General features: G+C 36.1%; 1 protein-coding gene across 2 annotated transcripts; it reads left to right on the forward strand.

Moving 5' to 3' along the window:
- Positions 1 to 1,890: 1,890 nt before the first annotated feature.
- Positions 1,891 to 18,945, forward strand: LOC148086620 (AP-2 complex subunit alpha-2-like). Of its 2 annotated transcripts, XM_087784783.1 has the most exons (23): positions 1,891 to 2,823; positions 3,871 to 3,939; positions 5,376 to 5,518; positions 5,590 to 5,783; positions 6,514 to 6,643; positions 6,729 to 6,830; positions 6,912 to 7,020; positions 7,369 to 7,519; positions 8,812 to 8,980; positions 9,839 to 9,976; positions 10,054 to 10,236; positions 11,688 to 11,785; positions 12,255 to 12,486; positions 12,775 to 12,951; positions 13,096 to 13,182; positions 13,333 to 13,466; positions 14,784 to 14,866; positions 15,245 to 15,333; positions 15,404 to 15,528; positions 15,596 to 15,712; positions 16,238 to 16,307; positions 16,435 to 16,569; positions 18,373 to 18,945. In XM_087784783.1, exons 1-23 carry the CDS (start codon positions 2,757 to 2,759, stop codon positions 18,448 to 18,450), a joined length of 2,880 nt encoding a protein of 959 aa, XP_087640909.1. In that variant the 5' UTR covers positions 1,891 to 2,756; the 3' UTR covers positions 18,451 to 18,945. The 2 variants fall into 2 exon arrangements, with proteins under 2 accessions (XP_087640909.1, XP_087640911.1); XM_087784785.1 differs by lacking the exon at positions 13,096 to 13,182 and having other exon boundaries at positions 1,892 to 2,823.
- The last annotated feature ends 8 nt before the right edge of the window (positions 18,946 to 18,953 follow it).

The following is an 18,953-nucleotide window of genomic DNA, read 5'->3' on the forward strand; positions in this document are numbered from 1 at the left end:
ATTAAGTTAACATAAATCGTAACTAGAAAAAGGTTCCATGAGCACATCTTAAGCTCTTGTTTTTAAGACATGTTTAAAAGCAAGATCTATAAAGTGGTACGAGGTTATGTTCTTACCATCCATTTTCCCACCTTTTGACCTGATGACGACTGATTCAATGAAAGAGGCAGGATGTCTGTCAATGAGATTCTTTAATTGTAAACATTAAGCCATCTCTGCAGGAGTCATACGAGTTTTGACATACGTAAAAGCATTATCAGGCGGAAATGGCCCTCAGCAACCTTTTCAGAAGAGCAGCAGGGATGCAGGTTCATAAGTAGTCTGCGAGCAGGATTTCCACTGTGGTAAAGGTGCCCTTGATGCAGCTCTGCTACTTTGAGAAGCTTAATGAAAACCAATCTCAAGAGTGTGATACATCTGCTCTGCCTTTATACAATTAGAGAAACCAGGCCTTGGTTTTCTGCAGCCGTCATCATGGCGTGGTCTGCTCAGGGTTCATTCGAGAAACATATGGACATCACTGATTTCATTTTCATTCTATGATGCAACTGAAACCATTTCCCGAAGGAGACCTCCAGAGGGATCAATAAAGTTTTATCTATCAATTAAATATCATCAGATAGATGATGAGTGATAGAACTACTGCACTATAGTATGAAGATGCATTTTTAAACAAACTCGACAAGCTGTATAATGCATATTATATAATAATTAAAATGCTTTTTTTGTGTTAATTTTTTTCCTTTCTTTTATTTTCTTAAAATGTTAATCTTGTGATAAATCATTGAATTCGTCGATTGGTTCAATGGTGATTTTTACCATAATTCCTCACCCACAGCCCACTGGCACTACAATTGTACTTCTTAGTCTGTCAGTCTTAATGTTTAACTAATGTGTTGATTTAAGTGTTTCTTAAATGTATCTTGGATCTATTGTACTCATCAGTATGTGTCTGTTTGAACATAACTATTTTAATTGAAATATTTACATGCACATGCAATAATAATGAAGAAATCATAATGAATGTGGAAACTAAGGAGTTGATCAATAAAGTTCTACCAACCTATATTAATTATTTCTTGACCTTTTAAGTATATATTTTATTGGGTATTGTTTTGATTGTTTTAGCGCTTTGTGACCCTGGTCTAGAAAAGCGCCCTACAAATATAATAATAATAATAATAATCTCTATTTATATAGCGCCTATAATCTTATTACTTACTTAATTACTTACGTATTGATTGTGAGAATATATATTTTCAGATTTTCAACAAAATCATTATCAGCAGTGAAGAAAGCTTTTTTTTTGTAAACCTTTCATCTACAGTTATAAATGAAAATGGAAGGTGGAATATTCCAGTCAATAGCGTTCCTCAAACGCTGATCACAGGAGGCTCAGTTGAACAGGATACTTAGTATTACTGACATCTGCTGGTCGTTCCAATCACTAAAAGAATATATGCAACAAAAACAAAACAAACATATGGGAGAGAATTGAGTACTGAGGCAGCACATCTGCCACGCCATCTTGAATTCCATGAAATATAAACACATGAGGAAAGATGGGTTGTAGGAATTAAACACCTCTGCATTGTTCCTACAGGCCACAGGTATAGAAACACACACATGATGAAAACACTTGGGAACACACTGTTCCTAAGGAATAAAGATGGGAAGTAGCGTCAGTCCACACACACTGAGCTGTAGAGCTACAGACCATCGATCTGGTTAAATTAGGCATGATGTTGTTAAGCATCTTTCTTATTATTGAGAGCACAGATGTTTGCCAGGAAGAGTATCCTGCTCTACTAACTTGCTGCTCATTGCCTTTTTTTGCCTTCATTGTTTCTTTATATTTGTATTTTTCTCCATGCTTAAATAGTGCTGTTGTTGTATCTTGTATTTTTTCTTATGGGATTTCTTTTAGTGGGCTTCTACTTCAATTTTTTTTAAATTTTTTTATTATGTTTTTTGGGGTTGCACCTCTGTTTTGGTAATTGTGATTTTGTTTTTTAAATGATTGCATTTGTTGTTGTGAGTTTGTGGTTGCACCTCTGTTCTTATTATTAAGATTTGTGCTTTCACTTGTGGTACTTTTGTTCCTATGGATGCACATCCTGTTTATATCATTGGGATTTTTTCTTATTGGTCTTGTGTTTGCTCTTCTCTTCTTTAAATGTACTTTTGTTCATGTGATCGTTCTATTTGTTAAAAAAAATGTTTTGGTGGTTGCACTTCTGTTTTCTCTATGGGATTTATTTTTGTGCGGTTGGACTTCTTTTTTTTCCATAAATGTTGGTGTTTTTCTTATCGTTACACTTCTGTTTTTCTTTAGAATTGGGATTTAATCTCTGTTTTTTTTATTTATTCGATTTGATTTTGGTGCTAAACTCGTGTTTTTTCTTTTGTGTGTATTGTGCCTTTTTTGTTCCTCACAGTCACCAACAACAACAACACTAAAGGAGTCAGTTGTAAAAATAAATTAATAGAACTGAAGGATTGTTGTTTTTGTAATTGTATCCCATGATTTTAAAATGAGCTCGAATTAAAATAAGAAATATGCTTAAAGAGTCTTAAGAGCAACCGATCAAACTAAACTTGAATGGAACGCAGCCGGATTGTAAGGTGTAGCCAAGCGTGATGGAACGCAGCCACCGTCTCAGTGCGGGACTGACCTCCCTCTGCTAGAAGTCTGTGGTTCAGGTCCGGCCACACAGACGCAGACCAGGGTCCGGATCCAGGGTCAGGAAGAAAACATGCCTGCGGTGTCTAAAGGAGACGGGATGCGTGGCTTGGCCGTGTTCATCTCCGACATCCGGAACTGTAAGTTTTATTTGTCAAACTCTTCTTGAAAAAAAACAACTCCTGCCATCTTTTCAGGAAGCACCTCTTTAAAGGTGATTCAGCAAAAATAAATATAGTCATCGATCCACGTTTGTAAAGTTAGCGACTGATATCTGAACAAATGCAGTTTTTATTGAAACACTGAGTGGCTCGTTAGCTGTTAGCTTACAGCTGCTAACGTCATGGAGAAGGGCGTGGACCAGTCCCCGGAGCCAACAACAAGAAACTGACTTTTTACTTTTTAATTTTCTTTATCTACAGTTATTGTCTGTGCATCTTCTAATACCCGTTTGTTAGTTGTGTTTTTTTTTCCAATTGTATGGTTTGCGATATACCGTTTATATAACATAACGGGTTATTTTTATATACATCTTGTTATTTAAAGCAGAAACCACTTTCTTTTAAACCAGTGTATTGAGAAATGAACTACATTTTTCTTTAGTTTAAGCGATCTTTGAAATAGAAAACATGGATACATGCATGTATGTAATAAAATATGTATGTCTTTGTGACACAACCACATAAAATATAATCTAAATTTTGCAGTCTAAATGGTTTTTTTTTAACTGCGTTGAATACAAATATTCACAATATGACCAAATATAACAAGGGCACACGTTTAAAAATATTAAAATATTTATTTTACATTTTTTTAGTGCAGCTTTTTTTCCTTCACCTGACAAGTTCTTCAGACATTAACCTGTAGAAACCTTAAGCATACAATGTTTTAGATGTTTCTGGATTATTTTTATAGCAGATTTTTTTTTACGTGATGTCGTCTTAACTTGCATTGATTAATGTGTTTTGACTCTCTTACTCATTTTAATGTGTTTTTCTCTTACGTTTGTATATGGAATTCATCCTGTTTTATATCATATCGTTTTTACTATAATGACATTTTTAATATAATATTGTTCAATTTTATGCAAAGCACATTGTGACACTGGATGCCTGAAAGGTGCAATATAAATTAAGTTATTTATATAATTGTTTTTGTTCTTTTGTTCTTCCTCGATTCATTCCCAGGTAAAAGTAAAGAGGCAGAAATTAAGAGAATCAACAAAGAGCTGGCCAATATCCGTTCCAAATTTAAAGGTAAGTAAAGAAAAAGTGTTCCCATTTATTGCCTTCCAATAATAACTTCCGTCTATGTGTTTTTCCCGGTTGTGTAAAGAACTCATTTCCTGGTTCATTTTTAGGTCAAGATTCCAAAAGGCTACCCAAACAGTGCTGAAACGTTTTTTATTTGATAGCTATAGAAGGCCAACATCAAGGAGAGATCTAATTCTTAAATCTCAGTTTATAATTCTTTCTAAGTATCTAGGTTTAAATGTTCTGTTTTAACTTGGACATGGACAAAGATCGAGATATGGAAAATTAAATGGAAGTGCAGATTGTTTGTTTTTTTATTATTATTGAATAATGCCAAGCAAATGCAGAAACGACACACAAGCATACATTTGTGAAACAATTAAGGGTCGATCTTCCCCTAAAACAAAATGACATGCATACAAATACACCTAATAAAATCGAGCTTTTATGAGTTCTACTTTAGAACTTGAAAATAACAGTTTCAGTTGATTCAGAAAAAAAGTGAGTCCATCACATTGCTAGCGATTACTAATGGCGTGGCTGTGTGTTTGGGAGAGAGCATGATGAAATCTCCTGACCGCATCTGGAATCAATGCAAATTAACCGATATATTTTCTTTGGAAAATATGATGGAGAAATATCTTCAACATCTGTTTAAATCTGCATTCACAGAAGCCAAGTATTATAAATATTCAAGATTCTTGTTTTGTGAGTCAATCTCTGCAGCTATTGCCCTCCTTTACAAAAGTATTCTTTGTTCATGCTCTTTTCCTCACATTTCCATTCTTCCCAAAACTTGTATCTCACAATCTCTAAAATGTCTTTGCTTTTTGGGGAATCTGGTACTCCTGATAATGATATTTAAGAAGCTAGTTAGTATAAGGTCAATAATCTTTATGATGATCCTTCACTGACCTAACTCTCAAATGTACTTGATGGAAACTTGATTAGTGTCTTTCTTGTAGTATATTCTGCTGGTGTTGTTTATCCTGCCACCTGTTCAGTGGTGCCTAAAATAAGTTTGCTCTTTCAGCGGTGCAGTAAGGATCGCTATCGGTGAGTGTAGAAGCTAACAGTGATTAAGGTGGTTCTTATTTTTACCATCCTTTAAAACCGTTTGGGGCAGTTATGGTATTTTTAAATCGCCCATTTTGCAAACCATTTATTCTATATACCCATGGCTAGAAAGCTTCTCCAAAAAAAAAAAAAGATATTGCTGAAAATTCCTCCCTTGGACTAGCCTGATTAAAGAACCAATACATAAATTCAAGGACAGGGTAGGTTGATCTATTGTCTGATCCATTTAAAACTTAATCATGGGCTGGTTAAGGTGGACGTCATTGATCCATCGCTCAATATCATTCTTACTTGTAAATGTGGGAGCTTCTTTAGAAGAGTATTTCACAGCACATGTTAATTATAATTTTCTTTGTGTGTAGGAGACAAGGCTCTCGACGGCTACAGCAAAAAGAAATACATCTGTAAACTCCTCTTCATCTTTCTACTCGGCCATGATATTGACTTTGGACACATGGAGGCAGTTAACCTCCTCAGCTCAAACAAGTACACAGAAAAGCAGATCGTAAGTAGAATGTCCCCCAAATCTGATGATGAATAATTTACTTGTGTGTCACCATCTGTCCCATCTTTCAGGGTTACCTTTTCATCTCGGTGCTCGTCAACTCAAACAGTGACCTGATCCGTCTGATAAACAATGGCATCAAGAATGACCTGGGCAGCCGCAACCCTACCTTCATGAACCTGGCATTGCACTGCATCGCTAATGTTGGGAGTAGAGAAATGGCAGAAGCTTTTGCCATAGAAATACCTCGCATCTTGGTGGCTGGGTGTGTACACACATTTTTTTTATATTTATTTAGTAGAAGAAGGTCTAATCGTGTATATACAACTGGTGGTTATTTTCTCAATATCCTCATGACATTTTTTAAGGTTAAAATCATTTGATTACTATTTTGTGTCACGTTGACCCGACACGTCACCTCTGAATTAAATATGCATCAAACAAGATGGATAAGAATGGGTTTCTTGAGACAATATTGGAATTCAGGTATTACACACGGTCCCAGGAAAATGAATGAAAGAATTTTGATGCCCTATTCTAGCATTTCTTTTGAGCCATTCATTGTAGATGTACTGCCTTATTTTACATTGCTTAAGACCCACTTCATATACATTCTTTATAACCTCTACACGAAAACACCTTTTGTGCATTTTGTGTATGACATAATGTGTCTTATATGATTTATTTTTCCCTCTAAATTAGCATTTACAGCACAATATGCACAACCAATCTTCAGTAGCTCCTGTCTAAAGCACATTTTTTATATACCCACACCCAAGCATGATTTCATCTCCCCTATTTTCCTCCCCCTTTTTTCAGGTAGAAGAATGATACTATTGTCTTGTTAATGATGTTCAAAAAGGATTTGGAATACTGGTGGTTATGATGATCAAATAACAATAAAGACAATCCTAAATAGGCACTGTTCTTAAGCGACCCTAACGGTTTAAATATCATACTTTTGTGACGAGTGTCATACCATTGTGCTCTTACAGGGATACCATGGACAGTGTCAAGCAGAGCGCAGCTCTCTGTCTTCTTCGCCTCAATCGTACTTCCCCCGACCTGGTCCCCGTGGGTGAATGGACGGCCCGAGTGGTCCACTTGCTTAACGATCAGCACCTTGTAAGATACACATTTTCATTATCTGAATCAACTCGAGAATGTATTGCACAATCTAATGTACATATGCATATATATATGTTTCTAGGGTGTGGTGACGGCAGCGGCAAGCCTCATAACCACATTAGCGCAGAAGAATCCTGATGATTTCAAGACCTCTGTAGCGCTATCCATCGCTAGACTCAGCAGAGTGAGTGGCAATTTGGCAAACAATGTCTTTATCTCCTCATCAAAGGTTAATATTTGGTTTAACTATTTTTTTTTTTGACAGATTGTGACGTCAGCGTCCATCGACCTCCAGGACTACACCTACTACTTTGTTGCAGCACCCTGGCTGTCGGTGAAATTACTGCGCCTGCTCCAGTGTTATCCTCCTCCTGGTATGTCATAAACTTCAACTCTTACTCCTAAAGATTAAAAAATATCGCCAGATTCAGGATTTTATCAGACCTTTTTTACTATTATTATTTAGCATTGAATTTCGAATATTTGAATTCCAATTTCTTCCTTTCTCTGAAATATCTCCAATTGTGGAATTATTGACACATTGGCTTAAAAGTGATGAGAAAGCTACTGTTTTTTTGGCTAGCAGACATGTTGGGTCCAGATACAGGAAAAGCAACAGCACTTTGGTTCTGTTAAAAATACCTTCACTATCAAACTATAAATAGAAAAAATGAAATTCCAGCTTTCATTAAACATAAATGGTATTGCTTCTGTTGTTGCAGAGGACGCTGCACTCCGAAGCAGACTGACTGAATGTCTAGAGACCATCCTCAACAAAGCTCAAGAACCTCCCAAATCCAAGAAGGTTCAGCACTCCAATGCAAAGAATGCTGTTCTTTTTGAAGCCATTTCTCTCATCATCCACCATGACAGGTCTGTCACTTTACTGCAAAAGCTGATTGGTTCCGTATTGTGCAAATTCCACCTGTTAAACTGTACCCACATGTGATCAATATCGTGCCTTGACCAACAACATGACTATTTTCCTATTTGGAGTTTATTGGACGTCAAAGTGCAACAGTAGCGTGTAATGTGTATTATAGCCACTTACTCTTATTTAACAAGAATTAGCCATAAGAGATTTAGAATATAAAGATGCCCATTTACAAGTCACCAGTTGATGTTTGTTTTAAATGTACAGCAGCAGAGTAAACATCAACTGTACAGCAGATTAGAAATAAATGGATTAGGAAGAAGATATACAGTCAAATTAATCCCAGAGAACTTTTGGAGAGAATGAGGGTAAATTAAGGGTTGGGGTGGTGCTGTTAGGCACATTTTCAGATGGATTTTAACTGCTTTTTATTTTTTAAAACAAATGTGTTTATTTCGTTTTTATTTATTAAACCACATATGTCAAACTCGAGGCCAAATCTGGCTAATGCTGGTGTTCAGGATGAGCTAAGAAACAGATTTTGCTGATGTCAGCAATTATAAAGGAACTTACAAAAACTAAAACCACAGATCGATGGTTATGCTACTTTTAACATCCAATAATTAAAACTTGACGTCACAATTATCATTGTATTCACTCCTAGTTGTGCCGGTTACAGATGGTAAAGATTAAAACTAGTTCAGACCCTGTCTTGGACCGGGATTCATATTTTTGTCCCATTGTTTCAATGAGTTTGATGCCACTGCATTAAAACATTTTTTCTGTGAATTTGATTCGTCCAACGCTATTAAATGCCCCATATCTGTTCCAACATTATTAAATGCACCCAAAGCACATTTGTCAATAAAAAGTAAAAACTTTTACTTTAATTATATAATTTCGAGCCTGATCAACGTGGATATGTTTAGCGTAGTTTTTATTTTGTAAAGAAGGCTAAGCCATCATCACCTTTTCTGTTGTGTTTCGTCTTTTGCACACGTTAAAAAGCTGGCGGGTTGCCATGGTCTTGTTATTGTATGGTTACCACATGCTTGCCTAATAGACTTGTGTCATAAGAGCCTGGTTTTTGGCTTTATAGTAATAATTTTCTTAGTGGTCACAATGTTCTGACATACTATGGGTCGAGTTGTATTTAAAATGGCTTTTGGAAGTTATTTACTAGGTTAAATTCAAAGAATAAATTTGTATAGATAGATATATTGATCAATCGGGAAAGCTCCATTGTAAAATGAATAATATAAAGATAATGAAAATTGTTTTTCCTCAACAGTGAGCCCACTCTCTTGGTACGAGCGTGCAACCAACTGGGACAGTTTCTCCAGCACAGGGAAACAAACCTGAGATATTTGGCCTTGGAAAGCATGTGCACGCTGGCCAGCTCGGAGTTCTCTCACGAGGCAGTGAAGACCCACATAGACACAGTGATTAATGCTCTAAAGGTGAGTCATTGTCATTGGCATGTGAATCTAATCTCGTCTGGCCTGTCCAACTTAAAGGTCCAGAGAGTGTATTTTGTGATAGTACTGAGCCATTAATAGTAGTTATTTTTTATTTTAAACATGTACATGTTATGGTCATAACAAAGAATAAAATGTTTTTTGTTAATTGTTAGCATTAAAATGTATATCAGTCTGTGTAAATTACGTTTGTCTTATTTCAACAAATAATAGTCCAGTCGTTTTTTTTTTTTTTCAAGATAATCAAGATTCAAGGGTCTTTATTGTCATAATTCAACATTCTGAACACAAAACACAACAGAAAGAGCCAAACTATTAGGAGAATATGGGAGAGTATAAAATGACATTGTTAATTAAAGTAGCATTCAGTGTAGAGAGTTTATTTGTAAATCGGAGATGGAACCAAAATAATACATATATCACCACAAAATAGAGCTGATTGGTACAAAAGTTGATCTACCCGTTAATACAAACCTAATAGTTAAGACAGGAGATTTACACTCTAATAAAAAAATTCAATAATCAACAATAAGAAAGGGATAATTAAAAGGAGTACAAGGTAATAAGAAAATTGAACTGGCAGAATTGTATACCCAATAATGAAAGTAATTTTAATCTATTATAACAGTAATGTTCAAGTTATGGCGTTTTTTTTAAATGATGATGTGCTAGAGGGATTTTTTTAAAGATGAATTGAGGTAAGGATGCTTCCTGGATACATGCCTGGTCATTTGCTCCTGACATGTTTCACTGAGAGCAGACCAACTGTCTCTATGCTCCTGAAATCCACTCACTGAACGCAAGGTCTAATCTAATTGTTACCAAACTGCTTTCCTGCAGACGGAACGCGATGTTAGTGTCCGCCAGCGTGCTGTGGATCTTCTCTACGCCATGTGTGACCGAAGTAATGCCAAGCAGATTGTGGCAGAGATGCTCAGCTACTTGGAGAATGCGGATTATTCCATCAGAGAGGAGATAGTAGGTCATCGTCCTGACGTTTGTGACATTTTATTGATATCACTTTTTGTTAAATCTTGCAATATCAACTACCCTAGGTCCTTAAAGTCGCCATCCTCGCAGAAAAATACGCAGTCGATTACACCTGGTACGTGGATACCATCCTCAATCTCATCCGAATAGCAGGAGACCACGTCAGCGAAGAAGTTTGGTATCGTGTTATCCAGATCGTCATTAACAGGGATGATGTCCAAGGTTATGCTGCAAAGACGGTATTTGAGGTGCGTTACTCTGGTGACCGACAGTTGTTCTTCTGCCTTTGTTTTTTTACATTTTCATGTACAACCACAAACTTCAATGTATTTGATGTTTATTTTATGTGATAAATCAACACAAAGTAAAACATCACTATGAAGTGAAATGCAAATGATATATGGTTTTCAATATTTCTTAACAAATAAAAATCTCAAAAGATTTTTGTGCATTAGTATTCAGCCCCTGTACTCTGACAGCACAAAAAGAAATACAGTTCAATCAATTGACTTCAGCAGTCTCCTCATTGGTTAAAAGAGTTGACCTGTAATGAACAAGTATCAGTACAATATAATTACAGATTTTTTTGTGAGGGCCTATGTGCCTTTTTTGTTAGAAAACACTAGTCGAACAACTTGCTAGACCAGTCAGGGAGAAACTTGTAAGAGGTTTAAAGCAGGGTTAGGTTGTTAGAAATGTATCCCAAGCTTTAAACATCTCAAGGAACACTCTTTAAACCCACCACTTCTGAAAGTCTGAAGTCTGAGCAGATGAGACTAAAGTTGAACGTTTTGGTCCGAATGCAAATGCTAAATGTGTGGCAGGAAAAAGAAAATGCTAATCCCTGAACACACCATCCCCACTGTGAAACTTGTTGGTGACATCAACTTGTTGCTAGGATGTTTTTTTTATAAGGGAGTCTGAAGCTGGTCAGAGTCGATGGGAGGATGAATGGAACTAAATCCTGGAAGATTAGCCTTCCAGCAAAACAATGAACCTCAACTAAGAGCCATAGTTGTAATGTAATGGTTCAGAATACGGAACATTCATGTGTTGTAATGACCCAGTCAAAGTCTAGACTTGAATCCCGTTGAGTGTCTGTGGCAAGTCTTGAAATCACCACGAGTATTGACACAGGGAGGCTGAAATATAGTAATTTGTATTATAATTATTATTTGTAAATCTTTTATTTTATTATCTTTTTCAATTTTTTAATTATTTTCATTCCACTTCACAATTGTATCCTACTTTGTGTTGCTGTATCCAATTAAAGCTTAATAAATGATGTCCAAATTTGTCATAGTAAAGTGAAAAAATGTGAAAAGTTCAACAGTTATGAATACTTTCTTAATGCACTTTAATTATCCATGAAACCTTCATGGACATGTATCAAGGTGAAGATCAAGTCACATTCCTCTATTCCAACGTATTTTTGCCCCTGTTGTGTTTTTGTCAGAGCATTTTCATTCCTGTTAAAATGTCTGCATCTTCAAATAATGGAATAATGCTGGAAAGTAACAGTTTGCAAAATCAAGCGCATGGGACAAATATTTAAGACAATTATAATGTATTCCTGTTCTTGAAAATGCAACTTATACTCTTGATGACTACCTCACAAAGTCATCCCAATTCTTCTTTCAATAGTTATCTATTCCTCAAATCAAATTTATGATCTTATTCTTTCATTTCAACATTCCAGGCACTTCAAGCTCCAGCCTGTCATGAGAATCTAGTGAAGGTGGGCGGATACATCCTGGGAGAGTTTGGAAACCTGATCGCTGGTGACTCACGTTCAAGGTTTGTTACAAATTTCCCATCGAAAGTTTTTACAGTACATGGTATATTGATGTCAGCTTTTCGATTGAGACTGTTGGGCTGAAATTTCTCTTTGAAAAATGTTCTGAAGCCCACTTGTATTATAAGCAATGTATCATTCACCTTTCAGTTCTTTTGAATGAACTATGTTGTGTGACTATTATTAGTAGAAATGACTTCAAATTCAAGGAAAGCTGTTTGTTTTAATAGTCGAATAAGCCGCACAGATTATCCATACTATACCATTATAAACGTATATAGTCTGACCAGAACATGGTAGTATGAATGTTATTTGTTCCTTATAAATTGACACTTCAATTTGTGTTTCGTATTTTTTTTTCTTTACTACTGTATTTTTACTATTCCTATCTAGTAATAGTTTTGAAATATTTCCACGATTGTTCAGTGCCAAGTGTGTTCTGACTGCAAACCTGATGCGCTCTATTTTCAGCCCGCTGGTACAGTTCAACCTTCTGCACTACAAGTTCCACCTTTGCTCCGTGCCCACACGAGCGCTGTTGCTCTCGGCATACATCAAGTTCATCAACTTGTTTCCAGAGGTCAAGAGCACCATACAAGACGTTCTACGTTCTGATAGTCAGCTACGCAACGCTGATGTGGAGCTGCAGCAGCGGGCGGTCGAGTACCTGAGGCTAAGCTCCATCGCAACAACGGACATATTGGCAAGTCTTTAACCCAACCTCGATCACAGGCAATTCACAGTGTTTTCCGAATTTGGATGTAGTTGGATGTGTTTACATTAGAAAAAGGAAAACGCTTCTTATCTTTTAGGTAAATGCAAGGCGGAGTGGTAGAAAAATGTTGGTTTTTTTTCTGCTCCCTTTCCTAAATTTAATCCAATGGTACTCACACTTTAGCATGACTGTTTAATGCATTTCATCACAATCTTTTGATTCATGATAAAAGGAAATCTTGCCCTTACTCTTATCTTAAACCCAACATCTTTACAGGCCACGGTTTTGGAGGAGATGCCTCCATTCCCGGAAAGAGAGTCTTCAATTCTGGCAAAGCTGAAAAAGAAGAAAGGTCCCGGAAACCTTGCGGACATTGATGAAAACAGGCGGAACATGAATGGCATTACAGAGGCCACAGAAAGTATTGAAGCTACACCTGTAGTTCCTCCACAGGTATGTCTTTAAATCATCCTTCTTTATTTTTATTATACGATCTGTTTATTTTCCCGCAACCTTGACTCTTTTTTTACTTACCATTCCTCAAGCTTCTACTAACTTTTTCTTGGCTTTTTTATCTATATTTCTTTTTTTCATCAGTTCTCTCCTTCATTGATGACAGACATTTCCACCAACAGACCCCGCCCCGCCTCCTCTAGTTCCTTCTTGTCCTCTCCTCGGACTCTGGTATATTAAAACTGTGGCTGTAGATTGTCGGTCACCTGTTTCTACATCGTTCATGTTTTCACATTGAAATCTCCCTTTAATGTGAAGTTGTTTTCTTGTTTCTGTGCAGTATAGAATTTTTAAATAATGTTGCTTATTATTTCCTCTTAGAACACCACCCAACCATTCACTGACTTGCTGAATCTAAACTCTCCTCCTGCAACGGGAGCCAGCCTGCTGGTCGACGTCTTCTCGGATAGCTTCACCGCTCCTGCCGCTGAGGTTTCTGAGGAAAGTTTTACAAGGTGGGAAAAAAACGGATCAGGATTTAGAAAGTTTTTTTTTCATTCCAAATATGCTTTGGAATCCAGCAGTTTTAAGGAAAAATTACTTATTAAGGGAAAATTAGGACACATCATTGACAAAACCTCATCAGCAGTTTCATCAAACCTCAGTTTTCCTGTCTTAGACCTAATGTTACTTCAGAACACTATCTACCAGGTCAAAATGTAGCCTGAAGGTCACATGTGGCCCCTTTGACCTCATAAGAGTCTACATATAGTCCGAGTATAACGATTTAACTGATCAAGCACAAATGTTTTTGTTGCGAAAGCTTTTTTTTTTTTATCTATGCATCTTAATAAATATTTTGTTCTTATTCTTTTAGTAGATATTTTTATCTTTTCCTATTTATGGTGCATTTTGTATTTTGCTTTAATAATTTGGAAGCCAAAGTGTCATCATATTATACAGTATATACATTATTATGCATAATCCATAAATTAAACAAAAAAGTAATTTACAGCCATCTAAATAAATTGTTTTTACACTGTCATGACACGATTACATTAAGTACATATTTAATTTCTTGCTATGAGGATACTTTCAGGGAAAAAAACGTTTTTTTTTCATACTTGGTCTTTGTCAGTTGTTTTTAAGGCTATTTATCTTTATTCATTCCTGTTCAAAGTAAATAATGGGGCCACTTGGAAAATGCAAGTTCAAAATCCAAGATTAATGTATTTGACATTATTCTTTCTAGACCTCTCTCACACATATATACAGTATATACTCTGAGAAAATATGTGTCTGAAATGTCCTACAAAGCTCTTAATTCATGTTTTACAGCAACAGAATTAAGGCTGGATCATTTTCAAATGTTGTTTTAATCTTCTTGTTTTGAGTGACTCTTGTGCATTCTTTAATGTACATCTCAAATATGGGAGTAATAAAGGTATTATCAAATATCGTATTTAATAGATTATGATCATCATCAAATATTGTATTTAATGGATGATGTTCAGGATAACAAATGATTAGTTGCTCTATAATCACATTTTTTTGTTCACTTTTTTTTTGTCAATGTTTACTGAAATATTACTGTGTGTTCTTATTTTGAGTTTGAACATGTTAAAATGTTTCATTATCTATAACAAGTAAGCATAGTATGCTAAATAAAATTGATGTTGATATTTCCAATATTAATAGCATAGATTAATATTATCCGGCAATTATTTCTGAAATAACTCCTTTACGTTTTTCAAGGATTTAATCTAACACAAAATAATTTGCGTGATTACAAAATAGATCCAGCTGATGCTTAGTTATTCTGTGTTTTTCAGGTTCGTCTGTAAGAACAATGGTGTTCTCTATGAGAACCAGCACCTGCAGATTGGGCTCAAGTCTGAGTACCGTCAGAGCCTAGGTAAAGTATTGTCTCAATTTCTTTGTTTTTTATTTTCAAGTTGTTTCACTTCCAAGAGAAATGTTAAGATAAACCACTTTCTGAATTTACAAACTTATACATTTTCCAAACTTTAGACAGAAAAGATAAAGAAAGACTCAATAAATAATCTCCCATAACTTCTTGAGAAAAAGGCGTGCTCTTTAAAATGCTATGAATGATTCATCTTCACCAAAAACGTCCTGCAGTTATTCCTGGTTCACCTTTTACTCTGAATAATTCAGCAGTTGTTGCTTCACTTGAGCCATAGAGAAAAATGAACCATACCAATGCCAAAGATTTCATCATGCCATCGCTCTTGTTTCGGATATTAATCATTGTAACGATTGTTTTATCCAGGTCGCATGTATATCTTTATCGGGAACAAGACCTCCACTCAGTTTCTCAACTTCTCCACATCAGTGAGCAGTGAGGAAAATCTCCAGAGTCATATCCTTTTGTTCTTGATTCCAGTCTGAGAGTAGTCTTCTATAGTTCTGTTCCTTAACTATTGCTCCACAGTTGAACATCCACACCAAGTCAGTGGAACCTCTCATAGAAGCCGGAGCTCAGGTGCAGCAGATCTTCAACATCGAGTGTGTGTCTGACTTCAGTGACGCACCAGTGCTCAACATCCAATTCAGGTCAGTCCTGGTTTAAAACTGCACGCTATGGGATGGTTTTAACTATCCTCATGCTCTTCTTACACAGGTACGCTGGCACCCCCCAGAGCATCGCTGTCAAACTGCCCGTGATGCTCAATAAGTTCTTCCAGCCCACTGAGATGTCGTCGCAGGAATTCTTTCAGCGCTGGAAACAACTGGGAGCGTAAGAATCATCTCATACTGAGTTCGATTAATGAATTCCAAAAACGGAATCAAGACATGAGGAACAAGCAGTAAAGATAGACTGCAAACTTGTTAATATTTGATAAAAATATCTATATATATTCTAATCTCTGAAAAAAAAAAGGTGATCATCAGAAAATTGTTTCATTATGGTTGAAACATATTGATTGTAGTTAGAAATTTAACAATAGTTTCTGTGTGTATTATTCTTAGTATAGTTTAACAAATATACTGTAGGTCCCTGAAAAGGACACGATTTAATTCATCTGAATTGTAAGGATATTAGGAAACCAAATCACATTAAGCCTCAAAAGCGGGTCACATTTTCAAGTCTTTTGTGTTAAGATGCCACATTTCAATACTAAGAGTGCAGGAATTAAACCGATCAGTCATGATTTTTCATTGTTATTCAATGATGGGTAAATGGCTGTTTTTATCACAACTATTTATTAATTTTATGTTTTATTTAAAGCAAATTCTTAATCATGAAAATGTTTCTCTTCAGTCCACAGCAGGAGGTTCAAAAGATCTTCAAGGCCAATCTGCCGATGGACACGGAAACTTCCAAAGCTAAGGTAAAATATCACAGAAAAAAACACATGTCCACCGAGACTCTGAGTCTAGCAATGCTCTGTGTCATAGTCTGTGTGGTATTTATGAGCTGTGTGTCACTTCATCCTTTATTTATCCACTCCTGTTCAGATTCTGGGCTTTGGTGTGGCTCTATTGGACGGTGTTGATCCAAACCCTGTGAACTTTGTGGGAGCTGGTGTCATCCACACTAAGGGCACTCAGGTGGGCTGTCTGCTCAGACTGGAGCCCAACATACAAGCACAGGTAAAGGCAAACACACACTTGCCCTCACAAACAGATATGTACTAGTGTAGCTAGTGAGCACGCTCCCCTGTTGTGATTGTTCGAAGGCAAAGTCTGCTTCTGTCTGTGAACAATAGTTATATTAACAACATCAAAATTACACGCAGCACGATTCTTGCGCTACAGATAATTGCTCAACCATTAACATATGATTTTCCTCTCAGATTGAGAAACAGTGGTTTTGCTCTATAGATACTATTTTTTTTTAACTAGTGATGTTTATTGTTCTCCTCCTTCATAGGATTATTCAATGATGTAACCTTGGTATTACCATTTCTTATGTTTTGTCTCTTATGCAGTCATTTCTTTGTCTTTCATAACATGCCTAGTGAACAGAATAATGGAGTCACAGTTTTAAAAAACATAAGTAAGGGACCAAGTACTTGAACAATTGCAATTGTGCAACACTCTAGATCACGTGTCAAGCTCATGGCTCATGGGCCCAAACCTGCCCACCAAGTCATTCTATGTGGCCCGCCAGATGGTTGGCTCAAATCAAAGTGAAATAATGAAAGCATTACTACTACTACTACTACTACTACTTCTAATTCTTCTACTTTGACTACTACTAAGTAAGTAAAAAAAAGTTATTTGTAAAGCGTCTTTCTAGACCAAGGTCACAAAGCGCTTGAACAATCAAAAGCGATACACAGTTAAAAAAAAATACACATTTTAGAACTCTCAAAGACCAGACAACATAAGACAAACACAGGAGTCCCAGAAAATGAAGAGATGTTTCTTGAAGAAGTCAGTAGATCCATCAAACACAGAGGGAGAGGAAGATTGTTCCAAAGCTTAGGAGCAACAGTCTGGAAGGATTTCTTCTCTACTGCTTCTAATACTACTGCTTCTGCTTCTACTTCAACTACTACTATTTATATAACTTCTACTACTTCTACTTCGACTACTGCTTCTATTACTACTACCTAAACTACTACTATGTCATCTCTTCTGCTTCTAATACTACCTCTAATACTGCTAATACTACTACTACAACTACGTTAATTACTACTTCTATTACTGTGACTACTATAAATACTAATATTACTTCTTCTTCTTCTCCCTTCAACTTTTTCCTTCATTCCTTCATTTTAACTTTTTGACTTATTTTTACATTAAATTCCTAATTAACTTCTTTTAAGCATTTCAGTTGAATGATTCAGGGTCAGCATTCACACTGCATTTTTTTGTGGAAATGAAATTCTTCTAGTGTTGATATTGATATCCTGAGATGCCAGTGTTTAATATGAACTACGATTACAGAGATTATGGATGTCAACAATTATACAAAGACTTGTAATACCAGTAAAAGTTATGTTACAGTAAAGAACTGTTGATTGAGGTGGACAAACACAAATATAATGATGATATATTGCGTGTACGAGAATGAAGAATAATATCCTAATCATACTCGTACAGTTCCTTCTATTATGGAATGTTGTTTTTATAATCTTTATATTTAGTTTGTCCTGCGATTTGAACAGCTCAAGGATTTTGGAACCTTGTATTATTGAGTTTGAGACCCCCATTCTAGTTCAGCAGGACTATTCAAATGTTTTAAGGAAGCAAAATCTTAAAGATTCATTTCATTTTTAAAGTGGAGACCAAGGAAAGAAAGATCCAAAAAAAGTAGGCCAAAAAACAAAAAATAAGTCTGATAATATAGGCCCAGGATCCAAGTCGGATGCAACTACCGTCATATATAAACATTGCAGTCAAGCTTGGATCAGATCATTCTTTAACTTAATTTGTGGTTTTATTCAGATGTACCGCCTGACACTGCGAACCAGCAGGGACTCCGTGTCTCAAAGACTGTGTGACCTGCTCGGCCAACAGTTCTAGACGTGGACCCAGCAGCAGCAACCTTTACTCTCCTCGACTCACTTCTGTCCTTATCAATGTTTTGTACAGTGTACATTTTTTATTGGACACTCTGCACATGTAAATGGGAAAAAAAGGTATTTTTGTCACAGCTTTAAATATGTACCGCACTGTTCATGTCTGTGTGTTTGTGTGTTCTCAAAGGCTAAAGAGTTTTGGATCGGATGTGTATTTTAATGACAGTAATGAGGCTTTCCATGGATTCACAATTTTAACAACTCAGAGATGGAAATCTTGATGTGTTTTACTTGAACTTGTTGCACTCAGGAAATGAACCACAACAACAGGTTGAATTTTGAGCTAACAAGTTATTTCTGGAGGATTTGATGACATTCTATTCTTCTATTACACTTTTGTGCCTTTTAAGCTTTTGCCACTGTCAGAAACAAAGAGTCAGTCGGACAAAGACAACTTTAACCTGAACACTCAAATTTTATAAATGTGTTTTTACTCCTATCCTGTAT

The sequence above is a fragment of the Callionymus lyra genome, chromosome 2 (genome assembly GCF_982586985.1).
Source record: "Callionymus lyra chromosome 2, fCalLyr1.hap1.1, whole genome shotgun sequence".
NCBI lineage: Eukaryota > Metazoa > Chordata > Actinopteri > Syngnathiformes > Callionymidae > Callionymus > Callionymus lyra.

Bases quoted from the DNA above. Each gene is read 5' to 3' on its own strand.
- LOC148086620 (XM_087784783.1), top strand. From the start codon at position 2,757: ATGCCTGCGGTGTCTAAAGGAGACGGGATGCGTGGCTTGGCCGTGTTC. The intron at 7,021-7,368 runs GTATGTCATAAA...CTGTTGTTGCAG, and splicing joins CCAGTGTTATCCTCCTCCTG to AGGACGCTGCACTCCGAAGC. The intron at 9,977-10,053 runs GTAGGTCATCGT...CAACTACCCTAG, and splicing joins ATTCCATCAGAGAGGAGATA to GTCCTTAAAGTCGCCATCCT.